We start from the raw sequence: 25,407 nt of genomic DNA, 5'->3' as shown, positions 1-25,407 counted from the left end.
CAGGTGATAAATACTAACTTTATTCAGCGTTCCAAGCCGAACTTACGAGGTTCGTACGGAGATAGCAGAACAGTCCCAGGTCATTGACCTTACTCACATAAGGTCATCGCGCGGTCATTCCAGTAGAGCCAGCTAAACCTGCACTGTAAGTGAGTGAGTGAGTTTAGTTTTACGTCGATTGAAGATTTGATAAGATGGTGCTTTATTATCCCGAAGGAAATTTGCTTTGGACGATTGATATTGAAAACACATATTATACAACAAAAGATACATATATACAAGATTACAAAAACACCCATACGTGTCAAATATTCGTGAAACAGATAGCAACAATTTTTAACGCCCAATATCTGATGTAGAGATAAATGATGAATAAAGAATGATATATTTTAGATTCAGAGCTACATAGTGGCGACATTAAAATGCTTTCTGGGGAACATTAGCACTAAAAGAACAGTAACACAACAGTTTGAAACAATTCATAAAATATATAATATTATGAAACAATTCATTTAAAACACTGACGCTTGTTGGGGTGAAAGAATTTCGAACCCTGTTTGTTCTGAATATCGGCGTGCGCAGTCGTCGGTCAGAAGGAAGAAGCTGAAATTAAGGAAACGGGACGCGAGTGCTGTAATTAAATATTTTACGTGCTTTCTTTTCAATTTGCTGCAAGTAAATAGTGCCGATATCTTGCATTTTAAGGCAAGTAATTTTACTTGCTGTGTTGACAATTTGGGAAAGTTTACATTGATTTTGAATAGACAGAGACCCATACCAGCAATGGAAATACTTTGGAAGAAAGACTTATAGAATAATGACAACATGGTTTTGTCAATCATAAAATAACGAGATAACGAAGACGACGTGAAACCTACTGCCGCTTTAGTTCTTTCTTGTGTTTGTAATCAGTATTGCCAGAGACCATATATAGTCTCTGGTATTGCTGCTCCAGGTGAGGTTAGAATCTATCACTGTGCCAAGATACTTATATTCCTCAACACTATCTATGGTTTCGTTGTTAATAGTAACTGGTAACAGCTCACATTTGCTTTTCCGAAAATTAATAATCATCGAATCTGGCAATATTCCACCAATATCACGACGGGTACACCAGAAATGGACTTCACACATTAATACATCATGTTTAGATCTATGCCAAGTGATTACAAAAAATAACGTCACATTCACTCCGATTACATTTGGTACTGATTCATGTTTATGAAAAGTAATTGAAGTAAAACATCTTTATTGCTTAAACGTATTTTCGTTTTCATATAGATATTATTTTCTGCTTTGCGCTGATGCGAATAAGGGACTATTTATTCTAAGAGTTTTTTTGTTTTTATTGGAGTCACAGACGCAGACATTTTCTGAATTAAGCATATAGTTTCGTGAATGATTTTACAGGTGGTTGGAAGGCCTCTGGATTTATATTAGGCAAGATATTTCATAAAACTTGCGTCTCGTTAGCCAAAACATATCTACAGTGTACAGGCTCTAGATATATTTTTTCAATGATATTAATTTTGAATGTTTGGAAAATTATTAATTGAAACAATTATGATCTGCTGCAGTATCTGAAACGGATAAAAGCAAGTTATAACACCAAACAAGTATCCACCTTTTTTTCTTACATGAACGATCGTGAAATGGCGTTGGGGTAATATGTAGACATACAGGTACCGTCCGAGAAAAATATTGGTGGTACGCAATGCACAATATAATAGAGTTACCTCCCTCCTCACATGACAGTGTATCATCATTCGCAAAACAAGATGTCGGCTTCTACAAATCGACGAAATCAGGTGCTTATTATTAACTTAACATTCTTTGAACAATATTCATTTGCACTTCTTTCCTTTTCATGGCATTTGTAAATCGAACTACAACAACTGATTTGCGTTTCATACGATACTATGCACGAAAACGTTCTATTTCCGTGTTGTCTCGTGATGTTTTTATATCTAATTTGTTTACGCAACTTTCAAATTGTATACCATTTTATTATTAATGCATTGATGGTTTTCTAAATGTTGCAGCTTACTTGATGATACAGTAAATATGAGTAAAGGACGCAATGGCGCAATAGGTCGTCGCTCATAATCTAACATCACACTCACTTTATCATGTTCATGATTTGTGATCTCATCTCCATTATCAAAGTATCTTTTCCCATTGCTTATGCTGCAGTTTTAGGGATGAGCTTTTCTATGATTTAGGCTAATATCATCACTCACTTTTGCTCAATAACACTGTTAGACAAAGTTTAATAGTAATTCGTAATTTGGTAATATTTGTCATTACATGAGCCTGTGTCCACAGTGTTAAAGGGGCACTGATGCGGAGCGAATGATGTTTCTCGCCAACGGTCTAATTACAAAACCAAACTGCAAATTGGTCAGCGCCCGCACCCTTGACCGCGACGGACAAAGGGACTGGGTTCCTGTCCATATTAGCAGAATTTCTTCGCTTAAACAGTCAGGAGGTCAGATGCCCATCATATGCCATTATTTAAAAATATCCATGGTATTCCTTGTCTGATCGTAACAAGATATCCCAGCAGTGTAGTTTTTTCGGATGCTTGGATGGTATAGTGACTGATCCAATTTGATCCAATTTCTGTGTTTTTAACCTCGATATTTAATCATGTTATGTAAAAATATGATGTCTACAGGCACGTAGCAAGCCATTTGTTTCAGTCCGGAAGATTGCAAAGCTTTATATTTAGATAGTTTTCAGTGTTGATCCAGCTGTGATAGCAAATATCATACGTAAATTTTGGTAGCTATGATAGCTACCCTGGTTTATTATTTATGATAATAAAAACAGTTGATTTATTTGAATTCGTAAACTGAAATGATGACTTTGCCTTTGGTAGAGAAATCTGAAAATCTTCTTACGTAAAAAAAACAACTTATTACATCTATTTACCCAAGTACACAGCAAATGCCTGTATGTATTCCTTACGTGACGAAGTCCCGTTGGTATCCTCAAAACAGTTTCGGCCCATAAGTGTTTTCAGGCTGCATGCGACACAGAGATTACATCTTCCTTGCTGTAACTCGCGTTGTGATGGTGTAAACCTACATCTGTTATTTGTCATCATTCTCTGGATGGTCAGTTAATGAATTTATAACAGGTATAATTAGTAGTAACACCACTCAGGTTACTCAACAAAGGTTCCCATTTGGCATTCATCCTGTCTGGAGTAAATACTCAACATTATAAATTAAGGTCTGTAATACCAAATGTATTGTGTGTTACGTAATATGTGCATGTAAGTGATGCAAGAGGGTTTATCAGCTGAGTTACAAAAACAAACATCGATCAAAGGATTAACCGATAACACACTGATTGATTAATTACTTTTATCTTCCACAACGGATTTGTCAAAAGGCAGTGTGTGTAGATATTCTAATCTATACTGACTACACCCAGTCGTAAAGTGCGAGTGTAAAAACAACATCCTCCCTTCAAAGAATTTACCTGAACAAGGTAGTAACCTGACATTGTTGCTATAAATTTCGTCTGTTTTACATTCATTATTTGCATTTTGTATTAATTTCTTTGTTGTAGCATTCAGCAGAATCTATATGACAGGAAACACACTCTAGACCGCGTATGTGTGTGAAATAGGATCCACACTGGCAATCTATACAATGTACAAATGTTGCTGTCATGTTAGAAATTTCCTATAAGTGAACCATGTGTTCTTTTATTAATTTTCAAAATCATACAAATATTACAATAAACTAATTAGGGTTATGAGACAAAATATAGAGACGTATATTGGCTTCGTTATTTTTCCGTCCTAATAGTTTTTTACCATTTCTACCACTGGCAGATGATTAACTTTCAAAGTGTTTCATTTGTTTTCATAATACATGTGTAATGAAGTAAAAATGACATCACCTTACTTGATCTGTCTATAATTTAACACTTAAGTGCGCATACGGCCTGCGCAGCAGAGGTAACGAACCAGTCATGAATTCTGGGATATCATCCGGGTACTCGCGAGAGAAAAACAATTACAAATGTTTACCCCAGTCCACGGAAATTGCTCCGCATCAGTGCCCCTTTAAGACCTTGTTAGTGATGATATGTACCTGATGGCTGTTTTTTAAACATTGCAGTATTTGTATCCTCATAATATTGGCTTTCAAAATGCTGAAGAAATGTTCATAGTTTTCTTGCTAATTACATGAACAACTGTAAAATATCTCAGATACCTGTAAAATTCAGACATCAAAACAGTTGTCCATGTATTTACAGGGTCTGTATGACATCACAACTGTCCTTTCAGGATGGGAAATTGCGTACAAATGTGTGATAAAAAATGGTCGGAAAGTAACTGTGCTGCAGATAAAGTGGTGTGAATGTTTGTTCCTGAAAATAACGACACTATGTTTGTTCGAGTGCCTGATCAATGTTTTAGCATACCAAACATGACATAAATGTCTCAACCAACAAACTGAGCTGTTGATGTGATTTCTATTGTGTATGCAGTTGCTGAATATAGTTGTCTGAAGGTACATCAAACATTTTTGACATGCACTTTGGAAGTCATGAGTGTTGCAGTGTTTCGATGTTTTGATGAACATTACAATGTCCTCAAGGTTCCAGATAAGGGATGTATCAGCTTATTTACAGATAAAAAAATATGCACAATATGGTAGATATTTTGGTAAACATAGGAGATAAGTATCACAGCAATTGTGTACGGTCTTAGAATCATTCACAGACATAGTGAGCAAAAATGAAATCTTGACACACAGTATTTTTAGGAAGTAGAGAAGTATGTGAATCAAACACATCAGTATTTTGGGGACCATAGTTTCTTAGAAAATTCTGTGTAAGAACTGCTGTATGAGGCCTAGTGTTGTCTTGCTGGAACATCAGTCCAGGGGCGTGTCTCTGCATGAACAGAAGCAGAACAGGTTGCAAAATCTGATCTCTGTACTGGACAGCAGTTAAGTTCCCTTGAACAACAACGAGAGGAGAACGTCCGTGTGTGCAAAAAGATCCCCAAACCATGACGCTTCTGCCACCAAATCAATCAACTTCACAGACGCAGACTTGAGCATGACGTTCACTTCGTCTGCAGGACATACGGGCCCTGCTGTCAGCAAATCTCAAGTTGAATCAAGATTCGTCACTGAAGACAATCAAATTCCACTGTCTTTTGAGTAAACATTATGTGTCTTGTGACTCACGCAAGTCGGTTATGGCGATGAAGATTGGTCCATTATGGGGTCTCGGGGGCGAAGCCCAGCGGCACGCAAGCGATTTCTGACAGTTTGTAGGGTTATCCTTCCACCAAACATCTCCCTGCTTGTGGAAGTTGCAGTGACAAATCTGTTGCGAAGATGACAAAATTGTATTGCATTCCTGGCCTCAGGTGATCTGCAACTGTTCCCATTTGATGCATTCTCATCCTGAGATTAAAACTGGTTTGTCTTGAACAGTTAATGGTTCTTGCAACAGCGACCACAGACTGACCAGCATGGAGCTTCCCAGTAGCACATTGACATTCTTCATTTGTAAGATGTGGCATTTCCAAAAGGTCATCAAAATGAAAAATTCAATTTGTTTTTTTTTCAATTCAAGATCACTGTGCTTTTTCAGTTTGGGCAAACATGTACCACTTGACTTCATGATTTTGTGTTTGCACATGCATTTACAGTTTTTCATTTTTCTAGGCTACAAAGTCAAGGAATGCACGTGACTTTACAATTTCATGAATTAAAGGATTCATATTGTTTACTTTTACTAGAGATACTGTTTGAAATATTCAAATGAATAGAAGCAAAAAAGATCATAGATTTACTGGTGTAAACCTTTCATTTTTGCTCAGTATAGTTAACTAAAACATATCAGTCTGATTTCAAGCAGTGTCCCATTTTTTAATTTATGTGATAGTAATAGATTTGGGCTCTGCCTTGTCGTGCTGCAGGAATCCTGAGCTGCTGAGGAAACTGAGCATGGCAATTGGCAGTGAATCATCTTGGTTGAATGTAATTGGTCAATATTGCACACTTGCATGCAAACATGCAGGCAGAGAAACTAATTACAAAACAGTGCCTGGATGACTAGTAAACAGTCAAGTAATCAAATTGCTGTATAAATAATAATCAAGCTACTTACTAGCATCATTCCTTCGTCTTGTCGCAGTCACACTCCAGTGAGTTCCATTCAGTACTCTAAATATACTCTAACCCGTGAAGGTACTGTGGTGGAATAGGCCATCAGCAACCCATGTGATTGTGCTTGTCGTTTGAGGCAACTAACGGGATCGGGTGGTCAGGCTTGCTGACTTGGTTGACGCATGTCATTGGTTCCCAACTGCGCAGATCGATGCTCATGTTGTTGATCATTAGATTGTCTGGTCCAGACTCGATTATTTACAAACCGCTGCCATATAGCTGGAATATTGCTGAGAGCGGCGTAAAACTAAATTCACTCACTCACTAAATATACTCTTATGTTTTCCAGTACTCCTTTTTGAAAAAAATAAGGAGTACATACTCCTGATGTTGAAAAATTATCTGGAGCCGTGCAGCATTACGCAATATTCCTGTTTGCATAATGACAAATTTTCATTCAGCTGTTTTGCTCTGCAGAATCTTCTTTTATGGTCAAGCAAAAGTGTTGACTTAATACATTCTTACAGAAGGAGCAAAGGGCGTAAATTGAATAGAATTTGTTTGAATGTCACAACAAAACATTATTGTCTTATTTACACTTGAGTTATCTGGTTAGATTTCCCAGTAGTGTATGCTTCTTTTCCTAAATTTTAATGTCCTTCCTGACAGTATTTCACTTGTATCATTAGTGTGTATAAATAATTGATACTACTATTTGTCTATAGTTCGTAACATGGATTGTTAGTGGTCTTTCGCTCGAAGAGTGTTTCTTGCAAAATAAGATTCCTAATCTTTTGGGTTACCAGATAAATTTGATTCTGTGTTGTCCCACCAAATGTATTACTAAAATATACTGAGGTTCAAAAAGATCTTGCTTTTGTGATGTAATTTATATAGGTAGATATGTTTTGTTGATGTATTCAAGTAGACATAGAGGCTGACTTAGGAAAAGGTCAAGGCTGCTTACTACCAGCTTCAAGATATGCAAAATTACTTCCTGAGACTGTCACAGATTGACATGAAAAGTGTCTGAAAAAATTAGATTGACAGGGTTGTATCTGCTTCCTTTGGCACACCTCCGCTTTAACTGCCAGCAAAATATTATGCTTTTTGATATTTGAATCATGATTTGTTTCATCTGCTTCAGGTGATGGTGGGGGAGCTCCCTAATGACTTCCTTCGTATCTCAGGGCAACCCACGCAAATGATGGAAGATGAAAGGATAGCCCAGATCCTGCAGGCACAGCAGCAAGCTGGGGTGGGAATGATGCCTGCAAACATTGCTGGCAGACTTAGCATCACTGTTGTTCAGGTAGGTCTGGATGGGACAGACGATGATGCACTGATTGACTGAAAAGTTGTGAGCATCTTTATTGATATGTGATTGCAAATAGGACGACTTTACTGACAAAGTCGTCGTCTCTTGTTTGTTCACGTGAAGTGATATGATGTTGTTTTCTTACCCAAGGAAAATAGTTTGACGAATGACTAACCCATAGATAAGCTGACCTCATTCTACAATCTGCTATTTTTGGTCTTCCAAATTCGGCTGATCTACAGTAATATACTGTAACTGCATAATACTGAAGTCTTTTCTTGTTGACGTTCCATAACATCATATGTCCACAAAGACATGAGCAGGCAGAGTCAGTAAAATAAATAGTTCCTGAATCAGTTCTTACTAAGTGGTTTGTTTGACCTCCAGGCCAAGCTGGCTAAGAACTATGGTCTGACCAAGATGGACCCCTACTGTAGAATCAGACTGGGGCACACTGTGTTTGAGACACCTACCGCTTCTAATGGCGCCAAGAATCCAAGATGGAACAAGACTGTGCAGACGTGAGGAGCTTCCTTTGTACTTACAGTTACAGAAACACCTATTGCTAACATGAATTTAAAGTTTCATTTCTTGTATCCATATATCTTCCCATTTTACTACAGATAATACTGTGTTGATAATACTGTGTTTTTGAAACCAAAATCACCTCTGTTTCAAAAAATGTTTATAGCCTAAATACCACCTGCCAGTGAATGATGAGATTGGATGTGTAAATGTGTTGTCGATGATGAATGCTTTATTAGTGAATATTGACCAGAAGCAATACATATGTTAACCTGGCAAATAATGTGTCATCATATCCACATGGCTTGAAAATTGAAATGTTGCTCACAACATCATTCACTATGTTGTCTCTAGGAGCTTATGTAACCGTGGTAACATAACACTTGCATTTATGAGTGCATCATGACAGGTATGTGGTATTTGTTACACCTTAATGCAGACATGTTGTAATGTTAATTGTCTACCACATTGTATGGTGAAGTGAAAACTGGCATAGTTGTTAGGAAATCCATCGATCAAAAATTAAAGGAACAGTGCCACCTATTTGTTTGCAGTTTGATAGTTATTTTATATGATTTCAGTCTATGAAATACATGCCATGAAACCTTGTGAGACTGGACACCATTAAGTCAGACATTTCTTTTTCATATCACTGCTGTCGGAAACATTATGCTACATGTAAAGACATATCCTTGTTTAATTCCAAAATGTGTTAATGTGGACAGTTAGATTTGGAGTGTAACTGTCCAGGTTCATGAGGTTCTGTTCAGTGGTTAGATTCTCTCTTTACTGACAAATGGACACTTTAATATCTGATCAGAAACCTGCATGTCTGACTTAAGCCTCCTAACCACATGGTCAGACTAGAGTTATCTTCCCTTTGCTAAAGAAAGATCTGGGGCCAGTTTCACAAAACTCTCGCAAGCCTAAGGTCTCGTAACTTTTCTCGTAGCTCTTGTACCTGGCATACTGTAACATAGGAGGTGCAAATGCTACGAGGAAAGTTACAAGATCTTAGGCTTACGAGAGTTTTGTGAAACGGGGCCCTGGGTACTGAATGATGACTATTGGTCCATGTTTAGGTATCTCCCGAATGGGGTTGACTCCATGTATATCGAGATCTTTGATGAGGTAAGACTATTTTATAGTTGCTCATTAAACATGAATGTCTTAAATGGTTTGAATTTACATTGTATATTAACAAGCAATCTTGGTAGATGTAAGTCTGTATACATGGTCTGGGAATGTTGAAGATCTGCATCAAATCTTTAGGAATTTATCCTGGCATACGCAGCAGACGTGGGGTAGGATACTTGCTTCTGTGCAGATACGGGTGATTCCCTGATCCGATTTCATTTGGCATTATGTAGTATGTAGTAATCTTTTAATGTGTTCAACATCAGTAATCAACAGTTATAGAAATTCACTACATTATTTGGTTATTATGTGCCCTTCCCCCAGACTGAAAAAATTCAAAGCTTATGTTTTTACGCAAATGCTTTTCACCATTGCAGTTACGATTATCAGTGTTCAATTTTGAGTATGCCCATTAGGCTTTTATATCCTCCAGCACAATATATGAAAGTGTGGCTTACTTGTAGTAAGGGGAGGTAAACAGGATCAGCTCGTCACACACTCAGACTTGGCTGACTCATGTCACAATAACCTAGTTGTGTAGATCACTGTTCCTGTTGTTGATCACTGAGTCTGGTCTAGACTTGATTACTTACATACAGCCATGATACAGCTGAAATGTTGCTGAGTGTGGAGTTCTACAACAAACAAATCAAAACTAAATGAAACCAAAGAATGCAAGGTTTGTGTTTTTCAACAGAGGTCCTTCACAGTTGATGACCGGATCGCATGGGCCCACGTCACTATCCCAGCATCAGCCCTGAATGGGGATACTTCAGATGATTGGTATCCTCTAAGTGGTCGCCAAGGAGACGAGAAGGAAGGAATGGTCAATCTTGTGATGAGCTTCACAGTAAGTCACTACAACATGGCTGATTAGTCAACCATTTGTGTCCGCAAAATATAGAATGTTTTCTCTTATTTAAGAATCAACTTTGATAGTTTTATGTGTTTATGGATGCAAAAATGTTTAAAAACAGGTGTTTAGCAGGAGTTAAACAATCCCATCAACCGATGCCCGGGACAAGTCAGTTTTCATTTCGGGCAATCAAATAATAATATCTTACTTGTCCGTGGACTACTAGATAGTTTCCACTTATGGTTTCAAACTGCAAATAATCTTGGATTTCATTTCAAGTAGAGCTAGTAGGGAGTGAAATTATCCCTCTGCGATAAAAAGTCAAGTAAACATTAACATTATCATTGTGTCATAAAATCAGGGCAAGTGGAATATTAGTCAGGACAAGTTACTTTCTTGAAGTCACTTGCCCTGTGGTAAGTGGCTTTTCAACATCTTTTTGAACCCCTGTTTAGTAGTCTGGAACCAACAGACAAATGTTGCAAAACTTTTTCATCAGACTTTCTACCTATATTAAGGTTACATAGAGTGATGTGACTGGAATCCTGCTCAAGGCGAGAAAAGAGCATTCCTGCTCACTCACTCACTCACTCACTCACTCACTCACTCACTCACTCACTCACTCACTCACTCGATAGCTCACTTGATAGCTCACTCATGTACTCACTTTGAGACTGTTTGTCCTCCAGGCTGCAGCAGACATGCCAGCATCAGCGTTCACGTACACAACCCCTGCGTTCCAGCCAGTACCCACTATGATGCCTATGTACTACCCAGCAGTGCAGCCAGTTGGTGAGTGCCTCATTAACAATACCACGTAGAGTAATCATGTACAATAACATCATGTGACATGGTAGCAATACCATATAGAGTATTCTAAGATGCTTCAGTGAAAGATCAAAGGTGCCGACAATACTTTATCAGACGATAATGTGCACTTTTTGCATTACGTCACAATATATAGACGTCACTGCGCCATTCCAGTCTGCCCTGTCGTAATCAAACTTTATTGCATTATGTCACAATGTAACCGACATCACGATGGATGTCAGTCGCCTCGTACAGCCCCCCACAGTAAACTGCTTCATCGCATCCCATTTCTTGGTTTACAGTTGCATCGCTCAGCTAACATCACCAGTGGAAACATTATGTTTATGTTTTCCGAAGGATAGAATGTCTCATAGTTTGACTCAAAATTTTACAGAGACATGGTAATGTTTGCAATGTTTACATTCCCACAATGCAATCGTGGAATATCGCATGATGAGTCAGCATCAGCTGAATGTGCTGATCTGAACATTCGTTGGTAGTAGACGTAAGATGGTCATATTGTCTTGTATGGTTTAAGAGAATCACAGATGTAATTAAAATGATCTAGAGAAGATATTTAACCCGAACATAAACCATCACCAAACTGTTCATCATTTGTTTTTCTAGTAACGTTTGTCTTAATGTAGGGGACTGACACATCAAAAGAACAGCATGTCAGTTAGCCCTGTGCAAGGATTCTTAATTTAGGTCACAGACACCGTTGTTTGTTTTCTGCTATAGATTAATCAAAATTAGGCATAGAATTTTTAAATACGGTGTCTTAGAAAAGAAATACAGTTCGTTCTACCTCCAGTGTAAAGTGTAATAAAGCACACTTTCACCCTAAACTATTACAGTTAAAGCATGAGGACGCTTCATGGTGGTAGAAAGAACTGTATTTCTTAAATCATGTATGTGCCATGGTAGCAATACCATGTAGGGTAATCATGTGCAATAATATCATGTGCCATGGTAGCAATAGCGTGCGGATTTGTCATGTACAATAATATGATGTACCACATTAACAATACCTTGTATAGTCATGTATAACATCTTCAAATATGACAGTTTATAACTCTTAAGATAATTTTTGGTATTTTGATTGGTCAGTAGCTGAAGCGTAGGTGGATATTGCCAGGGTGTATGAACTGTACACCACCATGTTTCTATATTTCACTTGTCCAACAAAAGCTTCAAATGTGATTTTATTATAAACTAGGCCATCACAGGTTATCTCCCTTTGCAGGAAAAATCATGGCGAAACGTTTCATGTTTTATCCCGAAGGAGGTTGGTTTTTATCCCCCACTACACATTTTGCAGGGGGTATTGAAATGGACTCTGTCCATCTGTGTGTGCGTCCATATGTACATGCATCTGTGCACATTTGTCTTTTCCGGAGCAGAACTTGAAAACCGTTTAATATATTTATTCACCAGATTTGGGACATGGTTAGAGGTGGTTGGTGATGGTAGTTTTGAATTTCTGATTAAAACAATTTTTTGCATTTCCATAGCAGCAAGTTTTACTTCAACTGTAATTGGTGGTAGTGTTCTTTTCTGGGGTAGAATGTTGAAAACGTTCACTGTTTCTTCAACTTGCCTCATAGATTGGTCTGGTTTTGTACTGGTGCCTTTGGGTAGTTTTGAAATTCTGACTAAAATATTTTTTGCGTTTCCATTGCAACAAGTTTCACAACTGATTTTGGGGGTAGTGCTCCTTTCTGGAGCAGAACTTGAAAACATCTTTCAGTACTGTCCTTCCAGTTTGCTACATACGTGCCAAAACATTTGACATAATCATAACTCATAGACACATTCATGAAGAATATTTTGCCATTGTTGGGGATATTGATGACTTTGTCATCTTGTTAAAGATAAGCTAAATAAAGCTATCTAAAGGATTTGGTGTTTTGGTGTATGGGACTCATAAATTCCATATTCACATTAACTTTTATGCAATTTTTGACTTCTTATGAGGTTGATCCAATGATTTATCGACCTTGGACATGTGACATTCACCGAGGTGATATGGTATTAGGCTTTGTCTGTCTGTCTATACATCCTCTGTACGTCCGAATTGGAATACCTTAGCCATTGACTAGATTCTTTTCAATTTTATATTTGGTACCTAGGTTCATCACAGTAAAAGAATGGTCACATTGAGGTTTGGCGACCTTGACCTTCATTTCAAGACCATAAGGGGGTTTTAATGTTTTACCCTTGTAAGCAAGATGTCTCAAGAACTGTTCTCAGGATTTTCTTCATATACAGCACCAAGCTTTATCTAGAGAAGGCACAGGGCTCAGTCAATTTTGGTGACCTTTACCTGATTTTCAAGGTCATGGCAACACTTTGAAAATTTCAGCATGTTAAGCTGCGTGTTAAACCTGTCAGCAAGATATCTCAAGCACCTTTCACTGGATTTTCTTTATATTTTTGACACCAAGCTTCATCCAGAGAAGGTGCAGGACACTTTCGATCTTGATGACCTTCAAGGTCACAGCAACACTTTGATGATTTCAGCATGTAATTCTGAATTGTCACTAAGATATCTCAAATACAGTTTGCTGGGTTTTCTTCAAGGACTTCCTCACCTTCCTTTGAATCTATTTCAATAAGCAATTTCTGTAGTGCTATGTCAAGGTCAAAGTCAGTCTTAGATATAGTTGTGTGTTTGAACAACTACAGAGCAAGATATCAAGAGAGGTTGACTAATCATGATTTTGCTGACATTTAACATCATCTTAAACTTCCATCACATTTTAAATTTGATTTGATAATTTACTACAATGGATTATGTCACTTTAGTGACAATGCTTGTTATATGAAAAAAAAAGTACTGTTCTTCTGCCATATAGGAGAGATTCAGTACAAGCCAGAATAGGCTTTCAGAGACTGTATTAGAAAACAGCTGAAATATCCCAAATCTATTTATAGCTGTGCCAAGGTTGACATTGCTAAGCATCAAAGCTGTCATGTGACCATGGGGGCCAATCAAAAGGGGCAGAAATCAACCTGTTATATAATAATATTGCACAACAGTAATTAGTGTCAAGTGTTTGCACCTGTAGTGGCGTTTGAAGATATTTCTGTGGTGACACATGCAACATTCCATAACACTGAACTTTTCACTGACTATTAGTACGAGCATGCGTGTGTGATTGTTTGTGTGTGAGGATCAGATGCTCCTTATAGTTTTTGGAGTAGTATAATATGGGTTAATAGCAAGTTACAGAAGAAATTTTCTTTTTCACACAGATATGAGTCGTTTTAAAAGGAATTTAAAAGGAATTCTTGTCCCTGCTCAATCACATAAATATTTCTTCAGATTTGTAGCAAATTTTCAGACCAAGACAGAAATTAAGGCATTATGTTTGTATATCCATGTTTAATTGTGGACAAATGTGTTTAGATTTTTTATTACAGTTAACTTTCGGGGACTGATTTCACGTGTATGAACTGTTTAGTTCACACATATAATGATTGAGAGATGTTTGATGCCATATTTTTTAAGATAAGACATGTTTTGTAGCTGTCCCTCAGCTATTGTTCTTTCCCATAACAACAGCCTCAAATTTGAAATAATGTATGATCCCTGATGCCAAGATACCCAAACTTCTGCGTGCTCTTTGGCACTTCCTGTGTTCTCATGATGACCCAAGTTCCAGATGTTCTATTGACTGAGAGCTGCAGGAAAAGGGCTTAAAATATTAGGACTATATATTTATTAAGCATCTTTCCAGTAACAATACTGTTGCAATGGCATGTACAATATTGCAGAATTTTGTTTCCATGCTTGTATTTGAACTATGAAACATTTGAAACTTGCAAAGTCCAATTTTTGCGAGGGGGCATTAATTTCCTCATAATGCAATTTGTGTTGATGTACTTCTTTCCTGTAACATTCTTTCCTGTAACGCTAAAAATTGTAACAGGAAAGAAAAATCAGATGTTTAAAGAGGAACTATGTATATTATAAACTTGTATCGTAATATATTATGAGGTGTGAACCTGTCATACTTTTGGTTCAATATATAATGTTTGTACAATGTGAAAAACAGATGATAAATAATATTTTTCCCCTCAGACTGTTACAGTAGAGAATGGTTATTGTTTCGGGAAAGAATATATCTGTTACTGTTATTATCATGTTCAGGTTTTTACTAATATGTTACCCTCAGTAGGAGTAATCATTACATGAATAATATTCTCTACCGCATGTGTATGCAATTAACAGCATTTGCTGGATGTACATACTGATTTAACTACAATGAATGCAACCATTACAGTAAAGAATTAATTCTGTTACTGTAAAGAACGTGTATGTTATGGTAAAGATAAACAGCTGTTCACAGGGGATATTTGTATTAAATATGCATATGTCGTAATATATTCTTAGGTGTAAACCAATGTAAACTCACATTTTTTTGTTCAATATATTGATGTTTATTTAATGTGAAAAACAGATTGTTAAGCAACATTTTTTGTCTTTCCTGTAACAAGCGTATCTTTCCCGTAACAACAATGTTTCTTTTAAGGTTTTAAATAATCATATTGATTTAAAAATACTGTTTCAAGAAGCATGCACTGATGTAATAAAATATTTTCTTGGGTGAGGATTTGCCGAAAAAAAACAAAATGGAAACTTAGTTCTGTGTGTGATTTGTAGAAAGTGTACATACAAATCTATTTAAGCAAAGAAATCCATGCAAATTCAAACATTTATGTGGATATATATACAATCTAAGCTTATCTTCATGTCTGTCACACAATATTGCTAGAAATATCATTTTTGTAACATGTTACATCATCTAAAGTGTTGTCGCGGGAAAGAAGTGTAAATATGGTGATTTGAGAAAACAACATATTTTTTTTCAAAATAATTGCAATTAAGGCCTAATTTTCTTATGTTTAGAAAGAGCAATAGCATATGATGTTATTTAAAGAATGAAAAAATAACTTTTCAATCATTTCATTTTGTCATTTTATAAGAACTAAATGTTGGCATATTTTGAAAACGACTCATTTGAGTGACAAATAAGGCTTGTAAGAGTGGGACAGGTTGGGTCAGTGTGAAAGTTAATTCTTTTCGATATCTCTTTAATAGTGAGCACAATCTTTGTATGGTGATGGACTCTGTTGTATAATCTCTATATCTGCTCTAGCTAAATTTATGATGAAGTTGCCACAAGATTGAAATGGTACGGACAGGTCAGAGCCCACTTTGACATAGCGATCTTAGCGCTACGACTATTTTAAGCCTACGTTCGAGAATGGGAGTTACAATCATTATAGCACTAAGATGTTGCAGTGCGAACATCGCTTGTGAAGTGAGACCTGGGACTCTTGTTCTTATGTGTTACTCTCAGTCTTAGCATATGAACCGGTGCTAGCTGGTCTATTGAATAAATCATATTTTGACTAAGCATCATGCTGAGGGCTGTGTTGGGTGAACTATGTTTTGCCTGTATGTTTTCAAATTCTTGAGTGCCATAAAATTATGTGCTTTTGGTGCTGAGTTTGCATTTTGTCTGGTATGTGCAGCAGTGTCCTGATCCACAAAGTATTTGCAGAGCTAGGATATTTGGAAGCCTGTGATAAACTGTAGAGATACGACAGGTCGTAATGTTAAGAACGCTTTGTGGATCGCGACCCAGGCATATTACGTTTCATTAGCTACTGAAATCTTTGCTTTCTTCCAGTTGTTGGAGTTACCCCTGGGATGCAGACCGGCGTGCAGCCAGGGATGGTGTACCCACAGCAGATGGTGCCACAGCAACAGCCTCGAGGACCTTTGTACACAGAACAGGACCTCCAGCAGGTCAAGGACATGTTCCCAAATATGGAAGAAGAGGTGGTGAAATCGGTGTTGGAGGCAAACCGTGGCAACAAGGATGCAACCATCAACTCACTGTTGTCAATGAATTCTGACTAACTTGAGACATGTAACATACTTAAACATTCTGTATGACCATAACGTGAGGTTCGCCTTCAGGACCAATCAATGTTCCGAATAGTTCACGCAAGTTAGAAAACACAAATTGTGCTATCAGTCTTTCAAGGGTGACAGTTGTCTGAAATCCCTGCTCTTCTTTCCATGCAGTTGATATCTCCAGCCTCAGGGGACATAATCTCTATGTCTCGTTATCGTTATCGTAAGCTAAACAATAATTATTCAATTTTCAAAGTTTTGCACGAGCAAGTATTGCTTGACTGAAACATGTAAGTCATGTGTTGTTGTCATGCCTGTTAAAGTCAAATACTTTAGTCGTCCCATCACACTCTGTTTTGGCAGACCTCAAGCACAACAGAACCCTGTTTAAATCTGAACACTGAACACGCATGTATTTGTATATTTCTATTTTGTGTCAATAGAATTTGTTGATTGTCATTTACTCATTTGTTTATGGTATTTTTACATCAACCTCTTTGAATCCCTTGACTTACTAAAAGAAAAATCTGCTAGCCATAAGAATGCGACTACAGAATGTATAAATCATTGAAAACACCAGAAAACGTGTATCACTATCAGGTATGCAGATGAGGGAAGATTTAAAAATAGCCTTTAATCCATGCTTATATCTGAATACCCAAAGTATCATGTGACTAATATATGCCATACTGGAATTCCTGTCTTACGACACAAGAAATCAAAATAATTTTCTCATCTGTTGTTTTGTCACAAAACCTCATGGATTCATGCTCGTCACAGAGCTTGTTTGCTGTATGACTACAGTGTGTTACTGTGAAGTTATTAAGGCATTATTATTGATAGTGAATGGAAGTCACATGTGTCCTTCAACTCTCCTAAGCTGCTCAGTAAAAGTTGGAGATCACCATTTCTTTCATATTCCTTTAGGAATGCCTCTCTCTGTATCGCCCCTAACAGATTACGTCTGGTAATTTGTGAGAATAGGGTTGCCCGAAACCTTTTTGGTCATGTGATCCACATTTTGGTGAGAATTCATGTCAAGTGCTGGATGTGTACTTTTGATTGTTACTTGTCTGACAGAACTAATGGGTTTGTGGAAAGATTTATGTTCTCAGTATTTATGTGACGGTCAAGGGATATAAATACTCTGTTCTCCTCAGTATTTGTCAGTCAAATGGGTATCTGGAGCAGTGTGTTAATACTTTTTCCCTAAACTGTATAATAATATGGATCATTATTTACCTTAATCTAGAAAGGTAAGCTCGAAAAAAAACCACTTGTCAGCATTAAGACTCTTTAAAGTAATTTGCTGTTCTTAAAGGATATCCCATATGGGAATTTTTCTCCAAATGTTCTTTTCCAATAATTCTTATTTTTCATTCTTGCCATTTGTTTCTCGATGAGTTTCCTTCTGGTAAAGTGTCATTGGAAGCTTTACATTTTGTGAATGATTATGTTATATAAGATAATGTAATGTTATCTAGATGTCTCTAGATTGTAAATACATGTATGCATATTTCCTGCTTTCAATGTCTACTTAGTTGGTGAGTATTAGAATTTAATCAAAAGAAAACATCCGTGGATCTGTATGTATCATAAAATGACCACCGGATTTACACACTTGAAAGTGCTGCAACAATAATACTTGGTCACTGAATTCCTCATGATGAGGGTTTCATGCGAGACAGAGGACTTGAATTACACTGGGTGGTAGGGTAGCCCTGTAGTTAAAGTTTTCATTCGTCATGCTGAAGATGCAGGCTCTATTCCCCACATGGGAACAAGCCCATTTCTGGTGTGCCTCGCTATGATATTGCTGGAATATTGCTAAAAGCAATGTAAAACTTAAACTCACTCACACACTTAAAATATACAGGATCATTGGTTTGAATACTTAAGCAGTAAATGTGCAAGACATAAATTTTGGCTCTTTTCTCATCAAGCTGTTATGGTACCTGAAATACTGAGTATTGCCAGTTCACGACTCCCTTACACAGAATTACCAGAATTAGAAACTCAAGGCTTATGTCATCATGCTTTGGTTGACCCAACTTAAACATGTTTAAGAAGCTGAAGAAGTGAGACTGACGGTGACTTGAAAAGTGTTGCACATACTATGAGGAAATACTTTTTTCATTTTGTAGGGATCTTGTTTCCTGATACCATGGCAGTTAGTTTGCAGAGTTGCTTCCCTTTGGTGTCCCAGAACCCATGATAATAAGTTCGAAATACAGTTTGTTTCCATTATGTTTGTTAATTTTGCAGCCGTTAATCCTACATTAAGCGGACACATCCAGACACAACTTGAATGCTGGTCTAACCAGAGTAAAACATACCTGATCAATCTCATAGAGGATAGCAAGTTTCGTTTACATGTGTTTTTTTTATATCATTACATAACTTCATCATATTCTGCTGATGTTCCGGCACAAAATATCATCATCCTGCCAGAGTAAATTGTTACTGACAGGGGCTTTTTGTATGTTTACTAACCTCATGAAGAGTGTTAAGGCCAGACCAAATTTATCTCTTGTTTTACAGACTGCGGGTCATAATTTTTCAAGAATCTGAATAGAAATATTAAAAAAAGAATTTCCTTGCACAAAAAATAAAACTATTATGTTTTTTGGCTTATAATGTGAACTGAAAAACTGTTTGGATTGTGTTTTGCCCATTAAACTCTTCATAAATTTTCAGATGTAAAATACTTTTACTATTTAGTGGAGTATTACTTTGACTGGTGAGTTTATCATAATTTTCTCCTGTCTTTAGGTTTTCTGAGTAAAAAAAAATCTGAAAAACAAGAATAAAATTGGTTTGGCCTTAGTAATAAGATATATACTAGTTAGCAAGGGTTGTATAAAGGCAGTTTGAATAAGATACACGGAAAATATATATGTCTGCTCACTCCCACCATTATTCATAAAAATGGAGCAGTGCAAGATGAGGAGGTTATTTCTGCACAATGTTGCTGTTATGTATCTAAAGTGTGCAATGATTTTGTATGGGCACTGTTAGCACAGTTTGCCAATTGCCCGAACGCCAGAACCATATGGGCCTATGTATAAGATGCATGATAGGTTTTGTCAGCTTTATATCTGCACCCACCATTGAGATAAACCTTTAACCTTGCATCACATCAGGTTTACCCCTAATTCAGAGGGGCGGTGAGGTAAGCTTGAGGTTGAAGTATTTGAACATCATGCTGAAGACCTGGGTTGTATCTCGACATGGGTACATTGTGCAAAGCCCTTGTCTGGTGTGCCCTGTCGTGACTTTGCTGGAGTATTGCTAAAGATTTTGTAAAACTAAACTCACTCTGATACTGGGCTTACACAAAGTGGTGTACTAAAGAGTGAAGACCTATTTCACAATTGATTCTGTAATTGGAAAAGATGTTAATGATTCGTTCTTATTTTCATTGCATATCCTAAGAAAGAAACATGAACTATATAAAAAACAAAACCATTGGTAATTTGATAAAACAATAGTATATTTTGAAATAATATTGTTTTAGCGTGTTTTTGTTTCTTTTGCTTTAGTGATACATCAATATCTTGTTTAAATTTTCATGAATATGATTACAAATTGTACATTTTTTCAGTGATTAAGTTATTGAATTATTTCCAGTTGCCAATGTGATTATACTGTTGATAACAATGACAGAACATGTGGTGTACAACAAATGTGTGATCTCCAACAGATTTCCTCCAACACAACTCACTATACACAGTGCAGTGCTGTACATACCATGTAGCTAGGTATAGTTTGCAAACCATCAAAAGTTTTGACTCATTTGTGTAAAAGTAGCCACTTGCTTCAGTCAATGGTTCTAAGCTAAGTTTTGAAAAATATTCCAAAATGTTCCAAGGTACTGTTTACGCATGAACTGATGTATTGTAAAGCATGTTGAAAAGATTACTGTCATTAGCTCTATAAATGATGAAAATCAATGAGAATTGGTGAATCCTTACTGTTCACATGCATGATATTTGCACATGTTTTTCAACAGTATGATGATGCTTGTTATACATGCAGTTCATCTGCTTAAGGTTTGCAGTTGGTTCCCACAGGTTAAATTTGTGTTTGATGTAACCACATATATATACATAACTTACGGTGAGTGGTTTAAGTGAGTCTAAACCATTGATGGATAGTATGAAATAGTAATCAGATGCTTTGCTGTATGTTGCTCAGTTAGAAGTGAATTTTAATAGGGATGTTCCAGTGACCAATTTTAATCAAATAATTGATTTCTAATGGTGGCGTTATCATATATCAAGTCCTCTTTTCGAAAAGAATGATGTAGGTTATTATTGTATCACTTGATCATTACTTTTAGGGACGTCAAACTAAGGATGGCCTACATTTGATACTGATAACATGATCTAGCCGATCTGTCAAGGTCTGTGGAAATGTAAAGCTGTTCCTTTTAGAAAATGTGATTTTCAAAAAACCACATTAATAACATTAGTGACATAATGACTGTAAGAACAGTTTTTGCAAATATTTTTGTTCATGCAAATAACAAATTCAATATATAGGAACTAATAAGTGAGGTCTCAAAAGGTTTGTTTGAAATTGGTTTACTTTATATTGTTTGAAAAACAGTATCATTTGGGTGATTTATGGTGTTCCTGTTTATTGTACATGATGTATTGTTGAAGATCCTGTTTGTTAGATGTTACCAAATCCATGTGAGAGCTTTGTGAACCTAATCTCGGCACATTTCTGATGTACTAATTATTTTTTCCTGTACAGTAATATCATGATGCCCAAATAAATATCAATGTTGGTATTGTTTTCTCTATGTTGTGTATTTTAACTTCCGGTTAGCTTGTTGTAGACCAGGGTAGCCTAGTGGTTAAAAGGTTTATTCTACAGCCGAAGACCCAGGTTTGATTCTCTGCATGGGTACAATGTGTAAAGCACATTTCTGATGTCCCCCACCAGACTCCATATGGCTGACATATTGCTGAGTACAGTGTAACAACACAGTCCCTCATCATGTTCAGGAATGATTAGTGGGTGAATCACGAAAGATATTTGTAGAACTCGGTCTGTTGCACTGGTTGCCATTTTCAAAATGGGTGAATGTGTGGGATCTATTAATCGGATTGAAAATGAGAGAGAGAGAGAGAGATTGATTTTGTGTACAGAATCAAACCCATGTCTCCGACGTGATGAGTGAACGCTTTAACGACTGGATCTCCTCAGCGCCATTTATCAATAATGAAAAAACTTTGGGAAACAGTTGGGTTTCACAACACACTGCTGGTTAGCTTTAGTCAAACATTTCTTTTGTACTTGACTCACCACATTTAAATATTTTAGCATATGACGAATGTCGTTGACGTCATTCCATTGACAGAAGCACTGTCCCGGTTGAATCCTTAAGTTATTCCTCACAACTCTGTCAAAGAAATAATATCGAAATTACAAACAATCATTTACAATATATTCCACATTTATTCCATATTATTCCAATGCTGAATTGATCACAAGTCTAAAGCACAAAGTGAGACAACAAACATTTCATACAATCTCAGTGTTTGCTGTGCACAGAAACATGGTTGAGATACATACCAAGCAAGCTAGTAAATAGTCCTTGTATCATTAATGTCCATAGAGGACATACAGGTCATACGAACAAAAAGGTGAAAATCATTTTCATTTACTTTTGTCCAGTATTTGATAATCTTTTATCTGTGCTCCTAAATAAAATTGTAAATGACCACATTCTCCAAAAAATGTGGGATATTAAAAAGTTTCATGCATATACATGTGAATCTTTAACGGGAAAATCCTCACGTCTCCTTCCCATATAACAGAATTGTTTTAATTCTTATATCAAACATTTGGAAAAGTAGTTTTCAAATTGAAAACTGCATTGTCCAGTTTCTTTTAATTTCTCTTAATGTCCCCTGTAAAGCAGCACAAGCTACAAACATATAAATTGCATGCAGCCAACATTTCTCATAGCTTGGCAGATCACAAGAAGACATTAACTTGCATTAACTGCACAGATGCACTTCTTGATGTTCCAACTTACATTCTTGTTATTACAAACAGCAAGAGTAAACCAGTGACTGATTTGGCGTTAGCCTGTTTCATTCCAGATGGGCAAGACGAAGGATGCATAGTCCCATCGTCGGCAGAATGTGTAACCCCATCATCAGCAGGATACGTAACACCACCATCAGCAAGATGCGCAGCCACCTTATTAGCAGTGTAGATTCCACTCCTCGCAGCCCCAGTTGTATAACAGCTGAATTTCGGGTCAAAAGCTTCCCCAGCAAAGAAGACGTTCCTCACGGGAGCCCGTATAGCTTCAAAGATCTCAGAGTTGAAAGCCGGTGCCTCCATGTTACAGATGGATCCCCTGTATAACGGGTTAGTCTTCCAGTTGGTGATGAACACATCTTCCGGATCAACAACGTTGGTGTAGACACGTCGAAGGATGCCCATCACCTCAGCTGTGATTTCTGTATCATTCATATTCGACACTCTGTCGGCATCTTCTCCTTGTGTCACCACCTGGAGAATATTTGTTCCATTTGGAAATAGTCCGTCAGCCTCTAAGTTCTGCCAGACTGGAAAGACGCCTCGTCTTTCGTCAGCATACAGGATGTATTCAGTGTCATCCCAGAATCTAGATGAAGTGTTAGGGAATTTGAGATACACACTAAGATAGTTTTCAAAACTGATTCTGTACAGATTGTCGATCTTCCAGTGTGGGAGTGGAGGACTGAAGGTGACTGAACCACTTTTCAGGACTCCAATACTGAAAGTGACGATGACAACGTCTGCCGTGAAGACGTTGCCGTTCTGGGTGGCAACTGTCACGGTAGTGCCATTGTAGGTGATGTTTGTGACGACTTCATTCAGATGTAGTCGTTGATCATTTGGTAATAACGCATCTTTAGCAAATGTCTTAAGTATGAACTCAAAACCTCTTTCATCCATAACATAGTACAGATCTTTGACAGGCTCAACGTTTATTCCGACACTGTTGCATGAAGTCACACCAGGAGTTCCTCCATATTCAAAGTCATAGTCAAATATCTCTACAACCTTTTCCACTGGCGTCTTGGGCGACCATCTTCCAATGTCTAGACAGGCTCGAAGTGACATGTCCATTGTTTTGTTGTCTTCAATTCTTTTGAATATCTCGGATAAAGTCATTTGTGCTGATTCTAACTTGGCCCATGCGTCCTCCCCTTCCGTGTCCGTGACGTCCTCTCCGCGGGAGTTTCTGATTAAAACACTGTCAAAATCTGACTTTTTCCCCGACACATTGTACCTGTGGACAACCTCCCATAGAGGGGTGCCTTCTCTTCCTGCCACCCAGTTCGGTCCCTCTTCTATAGTCTTGCCTCCAAATGTGACGGATTTCACCCTCCCACCAATTCTGTTCGAACCTTCCAGAATCCTGTAGTCACTGATGTTTCTTTCAAGCAGAGTCTTTGCCACCGCCAAGCCTGATACCCCAGCTCCAAGAATCAGAACCTGAGAATGATCTGTTCAACAATCAAAACATGTTGAATTAAAATGAATAAGTTCAGCGCTTCAGCGTGAACTGCTTAGACATCGCTTCTGGTTAGTGGAGCACCAAGCACTGAACCTTCTTTTTTATTTATATTTAACAGTTTGGGAGGGAAAAGGACACTCAACGCTACATTTATTATTGCATAGTAAAAGCTTGCCCAGAGTGTTATAATTGAATCAAGCCCTATATCACTGACATGTATCAACACCTTGTGTTTAATGTATTATTTGGCCTGAAAAGAAGATGGTAACGCTTAATCCTTAATACTGACACTTGTTATGGATATGCAACTTCTTTATAACAAGTGTCTAGTATTACCCTACCAACTTCTAAATGCCTGTCAAACATCTTAATACATTTGTACAAAACATTTCTGTCATCGCATAATTCTGCGTACATTTCAAATTACATTAATATATGTACATGTCCATATCTTGTAAAACGCAACAGCTGTGTAAAGAGGGTGTGACGTAACCGCGACGATGCATTCCCCTGAACGAAAACAGACTATGCAAGTCATATCCAGATGAACTCTTAACCGAACTGAACTTTTCACACTCGTACCGCACACGGGCATGCGAAGTTACAGACATCTACACAATTACATTTTTTTCACATCTGAATTGTTAGTTACATTTCAATTTTGGAAGAATTAGACGGGTTTATATTATTATTCTCATAGGAATAACACATCCCACCAATTAGATCGTTTCATGCTCCCCTTTGACTTTCAGTCAAGATTTGTACTTTGTCAGGTCTGTGTCTATATTGCTGTGAACATATTTTTGTTATTCAGTCATATGATGTCAGTCTGTCAGTACTCAAGTCTGGACTAGACGATTCAGTGATCAGCAGCATGTTGAGCACTGTTCTTGGCAGTTGGAACGCGTCAACAAACCATTATGACTTATCCATAATGTGGTTGTACAGTTATTCAGTCATGAATTTATAAATGTCTTCAGCGTAAATTCTTCTGGCAAAACGTAACCCTTTGTCTGTCCACGGTGAACTGAAAACTGTGCTTTTATCTCACAATCTGACACAGATATGAACAAAATTGGGTCGGATTTTGTTACAATGCACAGAGGCAAGGTTTTACTATACAATGATAAACGCCGCGTTGCTTCCCCTCCT

At 37.3% G+C, this 25,407-nt stretch overlaps 2 protein-coding genes across 4 annotated transcripts in view; one reads left to right on the top strand and one right to left on the bottom strand.

Moving 5' to 3' along the window:
- The first annotated feature begins 1,743 nt into the window (after positions 1-1,743).
- On the top strand, positions 1,744-21,522 carry LOC137287589 (toll-interacting protein-like). The gene is made up of 7 exons (XM_067819960.1): positions 1,744-1,808; positions 7,294-7,458; positions 7,852-7,985; positions 9,072-9,120; positions 9,824-9,976; positions 10,672-10,774; positions 16,495-21,522. Exons 1-7 carry the CDS (start codon positions 1,749-1,751, stop codon positions 16,725-16,727), a joined length of 897 nt encoding a protein of 298 aa, XP_067676061.1. The 5' UTR covers positions 1,744-1,748; the 3' UTR covers positions 16,728-21,522.
- Positions 20,747-25,407, bottom strand: part of LOC137287588 (uncharacterized) — a 37,609-nt gene continuing 32,948 nt past the window's right edge. For all 3 annotated transcript variants that reach the window (XM_067819958.1, XM_067819957.1, XM_067819959.1), the window contains 2 exons: positions 22,777-24,244; positions 20,747-22,137 (listed from right to left, as the gene is read on the bottom strand). In XM_067819958.1, coding sequence (XP_067676059.1) covers positions 21,951-22,137; positions 22,777-24,244 — 1,655 coding nt within the window. In that variant the 3' untranslated portion in view covers positions 20,747-21,950. The remainder of the gene's footprint in view (positions 22,138-22,776; positions 24,245-25,407) is intronic.

Source organism: Haliotis asinina, chromosome 6 (assembly GCF_037392515.1).
Source record: "Haliotis asinina isolate JCU_RB_2024 chromosome 6, JCU_Hal_asi_v2, whole genome shotgun sequence".
NCBI classification, from domain to species: Eukaryota; Metazoa; Mollusca; class Gastropoda; order Lepetellida; family Haliotidae; genus Haliotis; species Haliotis asinina.
This window is presented reverse-complemented; position numbering and strand designations above follow the sequence as displayed.

What these genes read in the sequence shown, in the direction of transcription:
- LOC137287589 (XM_067819960.1), top strand. Translation starts at nt 1,749, where the DNA reads ATGACAGTGTATCATCATTCGCAAAACAAGATGTCGGCTTCTACAAAT. An exon ending in CTACAAATCGACGAAATCAG is followed by an intron (nt 1,809 to 7,293) that starts GTGCTTATTATT and finishes CATCTGCTTCAG; the next exon opens with GTGATGGTGGGGGAGCTCCC. An exon ending in ATCTTGTGATGAGCTTCACA is followed by an intron (nt 9,977 to 10,671) that starts GTAAGTCACTAC and finishes TTTGTCCTCCAG; the next exon opens with GCTGCAGCAGACATGCCAGC.